This window comes from Branchiostoma floridae, chromosome 14, assembly GCF_000003815.2.
Source record: "Branchiostoma floridae strain S238N-H82 chromosome 14, Bfl_VNyyK, whole genome shotgun sequence".
Taxonomy (NCBI): Eukaryota; Metazoa; Chordata; class Leptocardii; order Amphioxiformes; family Branchiostomatidae; genus Branchiostoma; species Branchiostoma floridae.
Window position 1 is genome coordinate 10,763,329 of NC_049992.1, and position 19,215 is coordinate 10,782,543.

Below are 19,215 nucleotides of genomic sequence, written 5' to 3' on the forward strand. Positions count from 1 at the left end.
ATAACATTATCAATGATTTAATCATTTAGAAAAACATCCTATATATCAGAGTATGCAAAAGAAAAAACGGGTAGCACTTTTCTCTACGTTTGCTTCTGCTACGCAAGAAACTTGAAATGGATAATTGATCACTGTAATCAAAGAGGTGTTGGAACGCTCATTTGAACGGGTGATCTAGAACACATTGAATTAATTTGCTAATACACTGAACAGATGTCACCGCCAAAATCATTGAATAGATTATACAGTTCCCCAGATGGGTGGCAGAGGCAAACACTGGAGAAAACTACTACCCGGATGGTACCCAGGCTAGATAATTTTGACATAAGATATTTTTTAAAAAGTTGTCAAGATAGCTTACTGTAATCCCAAACAAGAAGGCTGTTCTGATAGCAGAGTACACATGTACAGGATATCATACAGCAAGTCTAGGAGGAGACTGCTGCAGAACTTTATGCTCTTTGTTCTAGATCTGTTGTTCAAGACTGCAAGAGCTGTCACCTCACAAAAAGTTACCCAGGGCTGTCTCCAGCTATAATGTTTTTTTGCCCCACTCATTCTTTAGGAATGCATGCTGTTGATTTTTCTTGTTACTTAAACGTGTCATTTTAAGTCAATGAAAATACATTTATAACAGTTTCATGTCATGAAGTTCAAATTTGACAGATGGGGTCATTTTTTTTCCCTTCCCAACAAGTAAATTTCCATCCTGGAATAAAGGGATGGGTCCTGAAGACAGCCCTGTACATGCAGCTCCCCCTCCGTGGCGTTACCTTGAGCATGGCCTGCTGGTCTTCACTGTACTCCACCTGTGCAGTGGCCAGGTTAATCAGCCCCCGCTCTACAGGGTCCTTCTCATTGTTGTACATGTACACATACGGGCGACGCACTACCTACAGGCAACAAAAATACATAAATGTTAATCTCTAGTGTGGAAAAGGAAATTCAAAATTGTTCTGAACGTACTGAACCAATGATACAATGATCATTCACAATTTCTCATCATTTTATCACCAAACTGAATTTGTCTGTCCCTATTTCTAGACTCTCCAATATCAGCAATGCCTGAGCGTCTGTGTAATGTATTTTGTCACATTTGCTAATAGAAAAACTGAAATCTGAGATCTACATGTTATGTTGCAGTCACATTTGCACTGGTGCTATAGCCTAGGCCGGGCACCAAACCTAAAAATACCTGATACCTCTTGAGTGCTCATGATTAGTGTACGGCGTCCAAAAATGGACAAGGTAGTAGTAAGGCTTTGTAGGGCTCACACCAGAAAAAATAGGCCGTAAACTATCTGGCTTACAATTGTGATCATTTTAGATAGCCAGATGTTGATACCTTTCAGGGGAGATTAAGAAGGAGCAAAAGAGGAGGGAGCATTTTGTTTGCCTTTGAAGGAAAACATAACTTCTGACTTACCACCCAACGCTTGATCCAGCCACTGGTTTTCTCCTCTAGAAAATTCAGGTATCCTTTACGTGACACAACAGGGCTGAGGAGGAAAAAAAAGTTTGTTAAACATACAAGATACATGTAGATAAGATACACCACTAATTTCATTTCAAAGAACCTATTGATTTGATCAGAAAGGAACAGAACTTCTGGGGTAAACAAATTGAATGTAGCACCCTATTCACATTTCTACATGTAACCATAAACAAATGTACATGTATAAGATTCTATAGTCTACATGTACAATGTAGTTTGGCCACCTTTTCTAATCAGTGCATCCTAAAAAAGCTCACTATTCTGCAGTGTAATACATAGAACGTCTAGTACTGTATCTTACTCATGTACAGAAAAAAGGATGATCAATGGGGAGTGCAATATTTAAGTTTCACGCAAAATGTTTGCATTTCAGACAAGTTGTGCGACCAGATCAGAGATGCTACTCTAGACGCACACCTGAAAAAGGATCCAGATGCCAAGGTTGCCTGTGGTGCATAACAATCAACTGCACTGGTGCAAAAAGGAGGAAAGACTTCTTTTTTCTGTTAACTTTTTTTGGTAAGATTCATAGAAATGGTACAAATTATTATTGTCTATAAAGGTCAGCAACTGTTATGTACCTTACTCTGATCTCTTCCACAGCAGGAATGTAGAGAGCCTGGTAGTCAGGGTTGTCGTCTGTAGAGTCCGGGGGCAGGGGCGGGAGCACAGGCACCGCCACCCCCTCAGGGAGGGGCCCCTCACTGTCTGCTGCCCCTAAAGGGGGTGGGGGGACCGGGGACTTGGCTGGACTGTGCTGGGGGGAGTTCTCCACCAGGGTGGAGCTCAGCACTGGGGTGGAGACGGACCGGATCATTCCTGCTGGGTCATCATCATCATCATCGTCAACATCCGTATCCTGATGGGGAAATAAAACATCATGTGGTGAAAAAAATCTCTGTCAGTTCAGTATCATTTTGACATTCAAAATGTACAAGTATGGTGTTCTCTTTTTTGGGTTAATGTAATATGTATGAAGAGATTTCTAAAATATGAACATGAAATCTACGTAATACTGGTAGTTACTTTCTGTATCAAGTCTAAGGTTAACTCTTTTTAAGATCTACACATAGCTCAGTAGGTGTTTGAAGAAATGCCTTCACAATAATCACTGTTCATGGTTTAAATGAAACATGCAGATGAAAATGATATTGATGGAGAAAGAAGCATTACAAAAACAGTACCAGATGGTACAAGCATGAAGGAAAAAGGAAAGTAAGTTAACTGAAATGGTTAATGATATACAATGTAATTGTAGGATGAGGTGAAAATGTTTCTAAATACCTTCATGAGATTTGTTAGTAGAAAAGCCTGTAAGAAACCCATAGCGAAAATAAAGTAGTGTGCATAAAGTATAATGAAATAGATCTGATATATGACATATCTTATTAGTTTTGTTAATTTTGACATTATATACAATGTGAGTTGATTTAATGCCTTGCTATGATGTAGGGTTACCTTATGTTTTGACAATTGGATTAAAAGAAAAGAAACAAAATAACTGTACTCTATGATTATCATTATATTTGTCTACAGCCTAAAGTATGCCTTACCTCTACATATAGTTGAAGGGGCTCCATGCTCCAAAGCTTCAAACACTACATGAAGGACACAAATTAATATAGTCACTGTTAAACACTGTTATCCTCTAGTTCCTATGGTCTCTTCCATGCACAAAATTTCGTTAAATTGAATATCTTTTGACATGTAGGTCATCAGAGAGGGGCTATTCATCTGAAATACTATGTTAAATATTCACCATACAATTAGCACATAGTTTTGTTACTTAATGCTGGCAGAATAATACAGGCAACAATAATTTGTTACAGTTACAGCATGCTACAGTAAATTTAATGTGTTGGCTTCATTCTGTGCTTTATGGTACAATTACAGGTCTTCATGAAAAAAGAGAATTAAGTGAATCAGATAATATTTGGTAAGAGTCTATGACTTATTGGATGAGAGTCCAGACCTTATCCAACAGGGTGATCTGCCTGTCCACAGTGTCGTCGTCCCCCTCTCCCAGAATCCACCTGATCTCCTTGCCTTCCTCACCGGAAACGATGCCCATCTTCTCTCGCAGTAGCAGCAAGTGTCGAACTCTCTCCACCTAGAAGTACAAGAATTGTAACATTCTACCTCTGGCCTTGGTTCTGAAACCTTGACAATTCTAAAAAGACATCATCTGTCTTTCTATCTTCTCTCGCATCAGCAGTGAGTGTTGAACTCCCCCCACCTCCCCAGCTAGAAGTACAAGCATTGTAAAGTTCTACCTCTGGCCTTGGTACTGAAATGTTGGAAATTCTAAAAGACATTTTCTGTCAGTCTATCTTCTCTCACAGCAGCAGCTAGTGTCAAACTCTTTCCAGCTTAGAAGTACAAACATTATAAAGTTCTATCTCCGGCCTTGGTTCTGAAACCATGATAACTCTGAAAAGACATTTTCTGTCTGTCTTCTTTCGCATCAGCAGTGAGTGTCAAATTCTCTCCACCTAAAAGTACAGGCATTGTAAAGCTCTACCACTGGCCTTGGTACTGAAACCTTTGAAATTCTAAAAATATATTTCCTGTCTTTCTATCTTCTCTCACAATAGCAGCGTCAAACTTTTTCCACCTAGAAGTACAAGCATTGTAAAGCTCTCCCTCGGGCCTTGGTACTGAATCTTTGATAATTCTTAAAAGAAATTTTCTGTCTGTCTATCTTCTCTTGCAACAACAGCAAGTGTCGAACTCTCTCTACCTAAAAGTAAAAACATTGTAAAGCTCTTCCTCTGGCCTTGGTACTGAAACATTGACAATTCTAAAAGACATTTCTGTCGGTCTTCTCTAGCAGCAGCAGCAGCAGCAAGTGTCAAACTCTAGCCACCTAGAAGTACAAGCATTGTAAAGCTCTCCCTCTGGCCTTGGTACTGAAACCTTGATGATTCTTAAAAGACATTTTCTGTCTGTCTATCTTCTCTCACAGCAGCTCTCCTCTGTTCTTGGTACTGAAACCTTGACTATTCTAGAAATACATTTTCTGTCTGTCTTTTGGGCAGTTTTACATCAAAATGTTAAACATTTCCTTACCCAAGCAGTAGTTGAAGGTATCACTTTGGTGAAGGTATAGGTAAATGTACAATGATTTCAAGGAAATAAAAACATCCAACCAAGAGGTGTGGCAAGAGTATGTTGGGGCCTACCTGCTCTAGCCGTGTCAGCTTCTCCAGCTCCCATTGGTGCTCGAAGATGAGTGAGTCTCCGCGGGGTCTCCAGCCCGCCAGGTTCTCTTCCCCGCGTACGTACGTCGTGGACGTGTCCAGCACTCTCCGTCTCCGCCGCTGGACACCTTTCAGGCAACGCAGAGTTATAACATTTGTCAGATCGATATTAACTCAAGAAGCATAAATCATCTTAGCTATGTTATTATCAATGTTGGCTTTCTGCTAACATGACATACAGTCATGTATTTTTCTGTTGGAATGGAATACTGGTAGTTAAACATCTGTATCTTAAAGGCATAGGACTATTCAGTTAAAGAAAGGAGGCAACAAAAATTAAGAAAATGTTTCAGATATTGTCCATTGTAATTTTTGAGGTATGTCCTTAACTAAACATTGGGCACAGTTGCCGTCGGAGGTAAATTTAATAATTTCTATTTCATTCAAACAAATATGTAATTTTTATGTCATATTTGTTGGCTTTTCTTTGTTGTTTCAGAAAAGAGACACATAAAGAAGGAAAGAATTACCAAAGAGGGACTTTTCACTTCAAAACAAGGGCAGGGTATATGTTTTATCAACATTTATCACAAGAGTGACAAAAAGTATGTTACACAGTACAGTCTTCCATGAGGGTGGTGTGTATAGTGTTGACTGTTCAGGGTGGTTAAGGGGGAGGGGGGCAGGGTCACGGACCACACAGGTGACAGTACATCCTCCTGACAGAAACAAACGAGTGAATCACTGGGGGCTGGAACTTTTAGGAGGACTTACTTCCCGGTCCCTTCCCGTCTGAAGCACCATCTTCGTGGCATGAAGGAACGCAGCAATCAACAGTCAATCTTAGATACACAATGTACTGACAATTTCTAAAACAAATTTCCATTGAATGTGGTTTTAATACAAAAATGTTCTTCTTACGTTTCGTCCACCTAGAAATATCAAACTTTTAGTTATATCCGCCCCCTGTACCACCCTGAACTGAAATTTTACTGCAAACCCAAATTTTTACTGTTTTCCTAAATCATTATCAAATTTCTCATCTTTACAATGCAACAACACAATTTTTTTTATTCAAAAGAAGAAAAATTTACTAAAAGTCTTCTTTAAAAATCAGAGTGTGGAGACAGTAAAGAAAATAGTTACAATTTTCTTGTGTAACACATTATGAACATATACATGACCATACAGAGTGAATGTTAGCTATAGGGTTATGGTATTACCTTAAATGTGCATGGACATAAATGTACTTGACTGTAGAAGATAAATGCTAGCTACATGTATTACCTGGACTGCCCTCTGGACTGGAATGCTTCAGGCTCAGCTCATACACACTGCTCACACGGTTGCTGAAACAACACAGGAACACTGTAAGTTGCATTTTTCTTTAGGGTTCAAAACCTGACCCTTCTTTGAGTTGACTACTCTATTGCAAGACATTAGTAACCTTCATATTTACTACATGTAGTTGAATTCATTGGGCGATAGGTTTTTTCATGGATGATACTGTACATTTTACCACAGTCAATGTTAACCAATGTATCCGTATATGATACTTTACCTGTCTGGAGATCTGTAGTAGCCACTTCCAAACAGGCTCCGCAAGGATCTACAGATTGGAAATAACAAGACGTATAGACTGGTAAATATGATGCTCATACCCAACTGCATCTTTTACATGATATTAAGGGAAGAAACAGATAGGAAACAAGAATTAACTGACAGACTTTTACACCCAAAAACTATAGATTTAAAACACTATAAAACACTAACTTACAGATTCCTATTAAACATGCTTGTACATTTTGTACAAAGGTTATGTAGCTTGCATTCTCATAAAAGTAAATAAAAATGTACCCTACTAGAGAAACTGCACACATCAAGAGTGTTTACCTTGGCTGTGAGAGTCTGGCATCTCTACTGTGGATGGTGAGACATAGGTCCTTTGTAATACAGGCTGGCTGGGCACAGTTATCCAGCTGGTAAGGAACAACATCTCAGTTAGTCTTATCATTAACATGAATCAGATGTTCATACATGTAGTTCTGTTTCTTTTTACAAACATCATGATTGTGCTGATACAAATTCTGACAAATCACAAACCTTTATGACAGAATTCAGAACAGTTACTCTGATTTGCCAAGGCATAAGGTAAACTACAATTTCCATCATGTCCTATATACATTAAAAATTGAGGACATTAAATTCTTTCTTCATTATATCTACTTAAGGTAAAAGAACAAAACTAGTACCTCAATGTAAGCTGATACTGTCATGTAGACCTTCTCTCTGTAAGGAGTTACTCTGTATGGAGGAAACAAAACTGTTATGGATGATATATTCTCAAGGCAATACAAATTACGAATAATCTAGAATTCTATATCTAATATAATTACATATACAATGTCTTGTACAAACATTAAACAAAGTCATTACTTTTACTGACCTGTTGAGAAGTTTTGAATTGTGCAACGAACTGTCCCAGGCTGCTTCAAACTGGTAAAACACCCTATCAAAATAGTTTCAAAATACAAAACATTAATTACATCAACATGGCATTACAGAAGTACAATGATTAGTTCACCTTAGTTGGGACATCACTTGTCATGCAGCTACTCTAAATATTAAATACAATCTAATGCTATCAACATCACTGAAATTGAAGTCATTTCTAAATCTAGGTTTTAATTAGCTGAAGTAAGAACTTAATGGCACTTGTTAGGTATCAGCAAACAGTGCATCACCTCAGACTAAAGAGTTGTTGGACTCAACTGAAATTTGATAAGAGGCATTCCCTTTGAATTAAATATAAATTGTGCATTCTGTTATAGATAGATAGTCCATCACACAGGTATGTAGTTGGGACCAAACACACTGATGACCGAGACCAAGTACCTAATGTCATGTTCCTCAATGGTAGTGCTTGAAATGGAAATTGGACATTTGATTAAAAGTCACTACAGGCAGGGAAGAAACATGATTGTAACATCAACTAAGTTTTGTATACGTTAGAAAACAATGGTATTTTCAATACAAATAACAAGGCTTTCCATACAATTTTCCATTGGCTATTTCAATGTTATATGTAGTTTTGGAATCCCTAAGCTACACAGACACATCAATCAAATGGGAGAGATAGGGCATGTTATCAGTAGAGACAGACTATTGTTGTCAGTTACATGTTGAATTTTTCTGTATGGTTATCATCATAGACTAGTCAGACATCACTTAGACACAACTTTTTGGAAATAATCAAGGGAAATAGTTGGGTTTAATGAAGAAAATAGACTAAGTGTAAACTCTGGGAAAGTCTTTTTACTACTGGATATTCATGTACACGTATTACATTGTATGAATTCAAACCATATGACTCATATGCATAATCTAAAGGCAGTAGTCATGATGACTGTAATCATTATCAGCAATGATGAGAGTATTGTAACAACAATGCTCATATTTTGTGAGTGCAACTCAACAACACAACACATAAATCTTTCAAGAGCTTCAAATTTCTAATTGAAATCCATAATATAATCGTAAAATATTGCACAGTTGAAGCTTTAGAAGTACAGCAGCATTAGCAGTAGTAGAGACATACGGTGTGAGACATACAAGTACAACACTTAACCACAACAGGCAATAGCCGGACGGCAAGGATGTACAGGTAAAAAACAAAATGCAGTAGCCAAATACACCGACGAATTCTTATCTATCAATGTGGCATATAATTATTCAAGCAATTCTGTGTATTGTGCACAAAGCAACTTGTTGAACCCATGTACAATGTATGCAAAGCTGATCTAACAGCATTGTTAGTGTCAGAACTCCATGTACCTGAGGTCATGAGGTGGGTAGAGGTACCCCTGTGAGCAGATGTTGAGTGACAGGGCAGACACCTCACCGTCAGGACCTTTCACTTCCAACTTGTTTCTGATACGGCCTAGGAGGAAGAGTACAAAATCATGGTTAGAAAGTTTGGACAACAACTCATAGATAAAACATAGTTTTTTAAGGGAAGTTGTAGTTAGTAATAGTTTCATTACTATGTGTAGTCTTGTTACAGATGGTACTTTTAAGAATTATAGTAAAGTTACAACAACATAAAACAGAAACTCCAATCATCTTAGTCAAAACAGAGAAAAGTCAGCCTTATGAGAAAATACATGATATTATATAAGAGTTAATTACAATTGAGATTAACCTGTATTTCTCAGGAATGAACTAAAAACTTTAAGTAAGAATTGAAATAAACAAAATCACAGCCATGATGTGTTGTGTGAACTGGGTAGTACAGGCCTTAAACCAAAAATAGGGGCTGAAGCATGATGTTGAACATTTCTGGTTAGTATATTCCTGCAATGTCATGTTCTATCCTTAGAGTTAACATTTTAAGGTATAGATCTAACTTATTTCTTAGTGCAGGCTTGGCGTTATTGATGACACCATGCCACCCACCATAGAGGAGCTTCTTGCGTAAGGATTTCATGTCTTTTGTTGATTTTGGACGAATAGTAGGCCAACCTACATGTATAACATGGGGTTGTGAAGACAAAACACAAAACGCTACAGACAAACCAGCCATAGACATGTATAGGCCTAAAAAATATATATTAATATTGTGAGCAATAAAAATGCTTCCTTACTGAGTACATGTACATACATGTGTACACTGCATACTTGAAAAGGGAAATGGTTAAGGTATAATTCATGAATTAGGGCTGTTTATCATTTAAAGAGGCAAACTTCATCCATTAGAATCTTCAAATAATACTCATACATGTAGCTTACCAATGACAACTTCTTTCACTCCTTTCCACACCACATCTTGTCCTGGCTCGTGGACAAGGGTCACTCGGATTCGTCTCTGGATACCCTGTAAGATCAATACAGACAATCAATGTCTCTAATCTTTTTCGGCAAAAAACAAATTGTATGATGTCCTTATCCTTTTTCTTAGTGCAAGTAGATTTCTGTCCCCTAAACACCCCAGAAAGAGAGAGCAGGTGTTGAGAGTGGAATTGAAGAGGCCATTCACATCAGGGTCTGGTCATCTATGCTGAATCGTGATCATGCAGGGCCACCACTGACTCCCTACCATCTACATGTGTATACACATACAACACACTTGTCCAGTCACGTGACCTTAGAGAGAGTGAACTCCAACCCGCTGGTTACGTGAGCCCTCAGAGCTGAAGAAATATGGTGGATACCATAGGAAAGCTTCTTAGCAGCAGCAAACTAGTCGTGAGTAACAGACTGAGCTTGATGTCTTTGATTCCTAAGGTTACACCCTGCAAGTGTACATGTAAGACTCTGAAGGCAGGGTTTAAAGCAGAGGAACTCACCTGATGTAACATGAAGACCCCCTGACATGGCTTCTCATCACTGTGGTCCACTACAGCTGCTATGTACCTGTAGATAGTATAGGGAGGATAGATGTACATGTACCTTGTACTACATTGTGTATTAATGTTACAGAATACTCTGATGAAAGCCGCTTGGTGTCTACAACTATCTCAGGTAGGGTTTGGTTCGATTCTGATCTCCATTATTAACTGATAGTCATTATTCTTACTGAAGTCCTGATGAAACAAGGCTGATACGAGACAGAGGTGATTTGAAGTGAATCAACAACTCCAGACAGAATGATTTGCACTGTAGAACTCTGGGGCATGCCCCTTCTCTTTTTTGAAAGGCGTGGTGGGTTATCTAACTTGCCAGGGGTGTGGATTTTCCCAGACACAGCTGGAAATTAATATTTCTCATGTATTCTTTGCATGCCATGTGATTCTGTGTCCAGTTTGATAATGATCACAATGGTTTGAGACAACTTACTCTCCTGAAGGTCCCAGCTCACAGATCTCCCACCAGCCCAGCAGGTCATAACTGCAGTGAGTCATGTTCAAGCTGGAAAAGATCACATTGGTCATTCATACACTGTACATCTCTCTATTATATGATGCTCATAGTCTCACTTTCAAAGCTTACTCTTAGAATTCTGCAAAAAGAGGATTTTAATTTATGCTTCAGAAACATTGACATTAACAGGCTTTGAACTCAAGTCTACTTTGTATCACCATGCAAGAAGTAAAGATAAGACACTTACTTGGGTGTTGTTGGTACACGCCCATGTCTTGGAGACGGAACTGTAAATCAAAATGTTTTGCTAATGGATTAAAAATGAATAGAAATATCATTCTATAAACTAGAAACACTCCTTCCAATACAAACAAACTCTGTATAATATTCACCTACTTTCAACAGTATTAAGGACCTGGTGTTTCTTTAATAAAAAATCTAATCAAGCCTAAAATAAAAATTTTGTTACCATACCTGGTTTTGCCAGTGGGAGAGATTGTGGGAATGTTCGGGGCATTCTACGCTGCATGCTGGAAATAAAAGGGAAATGACGAAGTTGAATACATGATGATATATAGTTAGAAAACCCAGAATCATCAAAAATATAACTAGGAATATTGCATGTACTTGTAATGAGTACATGTATAAGTGGTGAGAGACTGGAAGGTAGTACTTACATGACCTCTTCCTTGGCCTGCATGTGAAGAGGGTGCTGCTGGTAGTGACCAAACACTTCAAACACCAGAGGCTGGCTCCGGATGTACTCAATAAACGACTTGGTCACAACTACTGAAATCTGAGGTGGTACAAAGGGAACACAGTTAATGGCAATGTTACAAACAAGTACTTTATTTCAAACTTTTGCTGACACCCCTATTCCACTAGGGCTGTGACCTTGCTGCAACCCAGGAATTAAACAGTTTCATAGATAAAAGACAAATCTCTTTACACTTTCTGTATTTTGATGTCTTTTACAAAATGCAAGTCATTTTTCATGATATTTCAACTATCAAAGGTCAATCAATTCCAATTTAGGTTGCAGCGAAAGCAGAACGCATTCTTTTGGAATGAGGGACGTTATTTGTAAGTAAGAAAATGAACACAAAATTTCATAAAAATTATGAAATCACAAAACTATTAGATATAGAGTAAGTCTCCTCTAATTATGAAAGAAGAATTATGGTGCCTACATTCTGCACATGATAGAAACCGAGGGGTGGCCCCTTGCCAGTGTTCTTCAGTGGTTCTGTGGAGAAGGCTTCATCATGGCGATGTAGGAAACTGTAAAAAAACACAAATACATCATTATGCTTTATTGTTGCCTAGTGATCAAGACGTTTTAGATTAAGAATTTTTTATAGCTTACCATCAATAGAGACTATAAGTAGTAAAATGATGTCTAAGTGTCATTCACTTTTTGTTACTTATGCTGAATGAATGAATAAAATAAGCAATGCATTGTTGCAACTGATGAAATGCACCTCTTTAGACCAGTACTGTAATATGAATTTATCAGAACAAACACAAATATTATCAGGACATGAACTTACTTAAGCTGACAGAAGACACAATACAGTGTTGGAACAGAAATATTGAAAAATATTGAAAAATATAACTTGTCCATAACAGACAAAACTGTTAGTATCACTCTCACTCACTCGTCCCGTAGCTCATGTGGCCGTAGGGGCAGTAGTATAGACATGTATATATGATATAGGATAAGAACTTACTTGAACTGACAGAAGACACAATACAGTGTTGGAACAGAAATATTGAAAAATATTGAAAAATATAACTTGTCCATAACAGACAAAACTGTTACAGTTGTACATTATGATATAGGAGATGAACATACTTGAACTGACAGAAGACATCAGCGTACTCCGGTGGGATGCCGGAGGCCTGTAGAAGGGTGACCCGGAAGGTGAAGGTGGTGCCCAGCTTCAGGTGGGGGTGCTCCTTCATGAACTGTACCCAGCTGTCCTCCTCCTCACCCTCCTCCTCGGCAGGTGTCTTCTGGCCGTCTCCACCTGCTGCAGCTGCAGCAGCTGCTGCTGCCGAGGCCTCGCTGGCCTCCTCATCATCTGTGGAAGAAACAGGGGCTAGGGTTTGGCTTCCTAATATGATGATACATGTATAGTCTTGTTCTTTTTTTGTTATTCACATACATGGTCTGGCTTCCTAATTTGTCTTGAAGTCTTTTTTCTTTTTCTAAATTCACACATATACATAAATTCAGCAATCAATGGACATGAAGCTTGTAGTGCTTATACATGTATCAAGTCCTTGCATATAACAATCCTCTTATCATAAAATAACAAAATTAGAACAATAACAATCCTTTGATCTGAGATGAACTAATAATTACAAAGGCAACATGCAAATCTAGTTGAAACTAATCCACAAAACAAAACAAATCATCACCATGACATAAAACATACATATATATATATAACATGCAAAGAAAATAATATGAGACATGTATAAAATACATGTAGTTCAGAAGATGCCTCCATACATTCATGAATCAAAGAAATCTGAAGCTTCTATCATGCAATTTATCATGCTAAGGAAAATACACACCAGCTTCAAATACAATTTTTACCCAGAATGGTATAACAATAGCATCAGATGAACTGTTACAATCACACAATGGTTGGGATGACAAAGCTGATGGAATGTAATATGTTACATCAAGAACACTTTGATTGGAAATGATGTTGGAATGATGAACAAGGAAGTGGAAATGGGATGTGAAAACACAATCAATTCACACACAATCTGGAGTGTACCTGAACAGCTTGGAAATCAGAAGACAGTTTTCTTGGTTCACTACGGGGCATGTTAGAAAATGTTTGCAATATGTTTCAAGGAAGGGAATGGTCTTTGCCATGTATGCATTAATAATACTCCACACAAATTGGAATTTCCCTAGATTTAGTTCAGTTTAGTGCAATCAAGAAATGGGTTTTGGTGTTAGGTTGGGGTGTGAAGAGTGGAGCTGTCCCAACGTGTTCAGGCTCGGCCCCTACCTGTCCCATTACCTTGCCCCTCCACAATACGCAGCTCCTCTCCCGAGGGAATGTTTGCCTCCGCTTCATTCTCAGCATCAATCTGAGGATGCAAAACATCAGTTTAGATAGTGACTTGCTTCAATCAAAGTGATCGGCATTTCCTTATTTTTACGTCTTATAACTCTTCTTGTTTCAGCTCTTGGCAAGCTTCCTCTGCAGTTGTTGTTTGCTTGAAGGTTGCTGAATGTCAAAATTTACAATATTACATTGTACAGAACTCATTGACCTGTGATTGTTGACCGATCTCTGGAAATCTTAGGATGAATGATAGGATTTCGCAAAAGGAAGCTACAAAACTTGTCTGTCAATGGCTTTTCCTGTTGTGCAACAGGATCCTGGGGCTTTACTCTAAATGAGGTAAACACTAGATACCTTTTTCTGCAGTTCCTCTTGGTTAAAGGCAATCCTGGCGGTCCCAGTTTGACAGACTCCTCCAGTGCAGTCAGGAGCATCATCGTCTGCAGGAACAACATCAGGTAAAAACATATCAGAGATGTCAGTTTTGGTTGGTAATCAGCAGGGTTCAAAAGGACTGTCAAACTTCACACTGGCAACACTATTCTTGATGCTAATGGCATTTAGATAACACCATTCTTGGTGCTGAATGTGAGTCACATAACACTGTCCTTGATACTGAATGACATTTAGATGGCACCATCCTTGGAGCTGAATGACATTCACACAACACTGTCCTTGGTGCTGAATGGCATTCACAATGACAACATTGTCCTTGGTCCTATGTAATATGATAAAACCATTCTTGTGCAGTATAATAATAATGAGCTGAGATGATATTGGCATAGTGCACTATATCTTACATGGTCTCCACACCAGCTATCCTTGTGTATGGGAGCAAAAGATGAGATGTGCACTTTCTGCTTGTCTGGTCAGAATTGAGGTGGACAGACTTGGGGACTGGTCCCTTTATTGAACCCAGAAACATATGTGGGGTGGCCCTGTCATAGGACTAATTATGGCCAGTGTTATTGATCTTACTGTTGTCTCACATTGTGACATCCATATGTGCTCCTAATACTTGGTATATACTACTTAAACTGTACCATACCTGTGACATGTTGTACAGCCACCCGTAGCCACCCCCTGACATCACCCTTCTCACTGACCACTGCCACACGGTGCACAATCCCCACTGGGTACAGCAGGTTACTCAGGTACACAAAAGCTCTGCAGCAGGGAAACAGACATAACATTAATCATGCTGTGCACGGAATAGCAAGCCCATTTCTGCTTGATTTGAAACTTTGATGGAAACACAGTAGCTTGTCAGTAAAGTGTTCTAAAGACTCTTAGATGAAAATATCACATTAAATCATGGAAAAAGTTGGAATCAGTTCTTATCAGAATTTGTAAGACAGATTATCCAGACTACTCAAACTAAGCTTTCAATACAGATGACAAAATCTTCAATACCGGAATTGTTAAGTTTTAACTGCCATGCCTACAGCTAAATCTAAAAGATAAATCAGTATTCTTTAAGTATAAAGATGCATTTGCTACCAACAAATAAATAACTGTAACACACTAGACTGCAAATTCATGTGAACAGATAAAAAATGTTATTTTGAATATGCTACTTTTAAATGGCATGTGCACATAAAAAATGAAATAACCAATTGTTTACAGTATTAAATGACTTGGCTACATTTGATCAAGCCTATACTGCTGGCAACTTAACAGATGAACAAACATCAACACCAGTGCAGGAGAACAACATAAACACAAGGACAATATGTAAACTTAAGTCAGCAATGGAATGGATATGAATTGTGGGGCGGGGGTGGTGAGAACGACAAATAGGGATAGGTAATTTCACATTTACACTGTTTTTCAATGAAGCTTTCTCTTTGTCAAGAAATATATTTCTTTAATCTGCACTTGGATTGTACCTTGTCAACAAATTTGAAATGAACAATCTAAGAACAGGGGCTGCTGGCAAAAGATGCACGGATAGAAATTTCTTCAGTCTTTAGAAGTCAGTGAAGGAGACATTCCTGGTACACAACAAAGGAAAAGATGAAGGAGAAATGATCATTTTTTCTTTGTTTGAATTCAGGACAAGCTTTAAAAAGGGAAATAAAGTTTATGTCTTCCTGTACATCTCATATTGACTTCGGTCACACTGTACTCTGAGATATGAAATATAAATGGTATAAAAAAACATGAATTTGATAAAGTCTTCAGAGTAAAGGGTCAAATCTTAAAAAATCTGTTCACAGTTGTGCTTTTTTTGAGATGTAGAACCTTTGCCTCCAAAATGTTGTTTAAAAGCCCAAACACCTTGAAGATGTGGAGTTAGGGGGAATAGAACACTTTGACGGTGTGGACATAGCAGCAACATCGTACTTTGAAAAGAGTACATAGGCACAGAAGTCTACATGGATGTAACATACAGGTCAGTGGAGATGGCTCAAAACTAAGGGTACCTCAGACCAATCTGGTTTGAAGTACCAAGGAAGCAATAGATCCTTAACAATGGAGAACAGAGACATATGAGGGGACACATATATTGCCCTATGGGACTGAATTAACAAACCTTTAGAGTACTGATTTCCATTTAAGGGATACAACAGGTTATTATGATAAATGATTTTGATAATTCTCTTTCTATTCTCCAGAAAGGCATATGAAATCAAAGGAGGTTGTGAAAGCAATATGTACAGAAAACATCATTATCCTTGTTCATTAATTTCTCCCACAAAGATTACAGAGAACACTAAATGACTAAATATTAAAGGAAAATGGTACTCTATAAGGCAGAAAATTCTTCCTTGGTTGGGTGTGTCTCCTCTTGCATCACATTCATATACCTATGTGTTATATTAACCTCCATTTATTAAGGATCCAGTGCCAATTTGTAGACTACATGCATACAAGCAGTGTCAAGTGCCTTCTTCTGCCGGTCCACACTGTTATGGTCTACAAAAATGTTAAAGTATCAAAACCTTCTGATACATACTGATTCACTGCTTTATAAAACTCCAAGCCATCTATTTCCACCTATTGCTACAACTTTTGTTAAGATAATTATATAGCTATAACAAGCTTACAAACCAACTACCAATTTGACGGGACATTTTTCCAACTTAATTCATGCATGCAACAACAACTGATAATTCAGTACTATGGAAATCTAATAACATTACACTAAATGAAACAAATTCATGCACATTCACATTTTTGCAGGTTTCCACATCTGCATTTCAGTATGGTTGTTGTAATTGCAACATCAACGTCACATCGTACTTTCTATAAGTTACATGCAATGCAACTCTATTTGTCATTGTTTCTCTATCTTTCCACTGACACTAATAAGTTAACCTACAGAGGAAAAAATCTCTTGTCTGCAGCCCCCATTTTGAAAATAGTTACTAAAACACAAACTTACTACAGATAATTTCTACTGCACCAATTATGAAAATGGTATAAAAATTTTGGTACAAAGCCTGGTAAATTTTGGTACAAAGCCTGGTCATCCAACTCATGGCTCTTATAGATTTGTTAAAAGGATTCCTGTCAGGACATGAAATGATCAGAAGTGAAGTCTTGCCTGAAACAAACCTGTGAAAATGCTGTGATGTAGAAATCAAGGGTAATATAGTCTGGTCATACAGACTGTCATCTGATCATCATCTGTGAGATGAGCTAAAGGATATCTGTTTAAACCTTGTATGTAGATGAAACCAAATCATATCGGCATAAAATGTTCTTCTGACACCACTTTACGACCACACACTAGCATCACGACACAACAACCAAACTAGGAAACCCAATAAGAAAAAAAAAGTAAAACAGAAAGAAAATCACATGTACACATGTAGGCAGAAGAAGGCACACTGCTTGACATGCTCTAGCTGGCTGCCATCTCCACCAACCTGCCCACCAAACAGAACCACGAGACCGGGTCAGTGAAGGGGTCCATGCTCGGAATCTTTGGGTCTTCGCAATCGTCTGACGGCAAGCTCGCACAGTCAGTATCACTGTCATCGCAACTGTCACGAGAATGGCGAGGCACAGGGCTTTTCCTGCTATCCACGTCATAGCTAGGAGGTAGACTTTGCTGCAGGGTACTTGTGGTCACAGAGTAGGAGGACTGACTGTCGGAGTTGTCCGAATCGTAAAAGGCCTGGTTGTCGGCAGTGGTCAGGGGGGATGGGGAGGACATGGGTTCGGGGGGGACGGACAGTCCGGGTGGTGTGGTGGGGGAATGGGTCCTGTCATCAGGAAGACAGGCTGACAAGGGGGTTCCACTGCTAGGCAGACAGTTGTAAAACATGGCTTAAGTGATACATGTGGAAGATACACATAGAGATAAGGGATGTCCTGATTGTGAAGTACCGGTACACGTCATGCACAAAGGAGAGAAATGGCATGCTTTTCAAGTACAGTTTGGCATCACTTTTAATCTTCTTATCAAAAGATTGTTTACTTTTATTGGGAAATGTTTTGGAGTAAAGTCTTGTGGGCCTTGTAGAATTCAACAAATACATACATGTAGACTATATGAGAGTGGGTGAATATGAAGCATTTTACCAGTTAACCTATTGGATCAAAACATGCATCTGTACATATATGTATATCAAAAGGGAACAAAGAGAAGAAGAAGCCATATGTATGCGGTGGGAAAAAAAGGGATTCTTATACTTGGTACAATGTATGTATGCATTGAAGATATTCTTCCAGTGTCTTCTAAAAGAGTAATTTTTCAATACAAAAGGAACCACAGTTCGAAAAATAAACAAATTCGTGAAAAGGATCAAACCTTCCGACAAGGCGAAACCAGGGGAATCTGTCATAGAAAGGGTCACCACCGGTCAAACTTTCTACCGGACAGTCTGCAGCTGAAGTAGTGGTCATCTCCGCTGTACTGTCGTACATTTCTCTCATCAACTCAAGCCGCTGTCTGCTCCATGGAAAAACAATATCTGAATCACTATAACTACTTCTCAGATTGAATAATACTGTCTATCTTGGTTTAGAGCCCAACATAAGAATTTTGATAAATCAAATCAAACTTGCACAACAATTGCATTGATTATAATGTATGGCAAATTGCTTAACAGTACTATATAATGGTAGTAATATCTACGGCTATTCCTTCAGAGCGAACGGGAGCTACATTACAAAGTCTGATTCAAAGAAGACATTGTGCATATTAGAAATTTGTGTCTTGGATTACAAAATCTCTTTTGGATAGAGTGATACTTATACATTCGTATATATATATATATATATATATATATATGTATATATATAAATATATATACATTTATATATTATCTCTCTCTTTCTTTCTCTCTCTATATATACATGTAGAGAGAGAAAGAGAAGGAAATCTTGTCATGACAGAAGTAAATGGGTATAGTAAGGGGAAGTGAACCTTAGTTTATCCAGTGTCCAGTAATGAGTGGCACCGTTCTTGAGGTCGTGGACCTCGACAGCCACGATTGTGCGGGGGTAGGGCTGGTCAGACGCCACGTCCGGGGGCATCAGGTCAGGGGGCAGGGGGGAGTACATGGTGTCGGTCAGCAGAACAAACTGGAACTGGACCTAGGGGCAAACATTCAGG

The 19,215-nt window shown here is 38.4% G+C and overlaps 1 protein-coding gene across 1 annotated transcript in view; it reads right to left on the reverse strand.

Annotated features, from left to right (window-relative positions):
* The window catches only part of LOC118430792 (kinesin-like protein KIF1B), a gene marked incomplete in the record, with an annotated part of 54,954 nt that overhangs the window by 3,356 nt on the left and 32,383 nt on the right, over positions 1-19,215 (reverse strand). Inside the window, 29 exon segments of the mRNA XM_035841814.1 lie at positions 774-893; positions 1,427-1,499; positions 2,077-2,354; positions 3,049-3,093; positions 3,468-3,605; positions 4,678-4,823; positions 5,470-5,499; positions 5,983-6,044; positions 6,257-6,304; positions 6,589-6,674; positions 6,948-6,999; positions 7,142-7,204; positions 7,591-7,617; positions 8,530-8,635; positions 9,151-9,216; positions 9,484-9,568; positions 10,041-10,107; positions 10,531-10,602; positions 10,802-10,841; positions 11,029-11,084; positions 11,232-11,350; positions 11,745-11,835; positions 12,410-12,638; positions 13,587-13,668; positions 14,001-14,086; positions 14,695-14,813; positions 17,522-17,899; positions 18,409-18,549; positions 19,027-19,196. Coding sequence (XP_035697707.1) covers positions 774-893; positions 1,427-1,499; positions 2,077-2,354; positions 3,049-3,093; positions 3,468-3,605; positions 4,678-4,823; positions 5,470-5,499; positions 5,983-6,044; positions 6,257-6,304; positions 6,589-6,674; positions 6,948-6,999; positions 7,142-7,204; positions 7,591-7,617; positions 8,530-8,635; positions 9,151-9,216; positions 9,484-9,568; positions 10,041-10,107; positions 10,531-10,602; positions 10,802-10,841; positions 11,029-11,084; positions 11,232-11,350; positions 11,745-11,835; positions 12,410-12,638; positions 13,587-13,668; positions 14,001-14,086; positions 14,695-14,813; positions 17,522-17,899; positions 18,409-18,549; positions 19,027-19,196 — 3,075 coding nt within the window.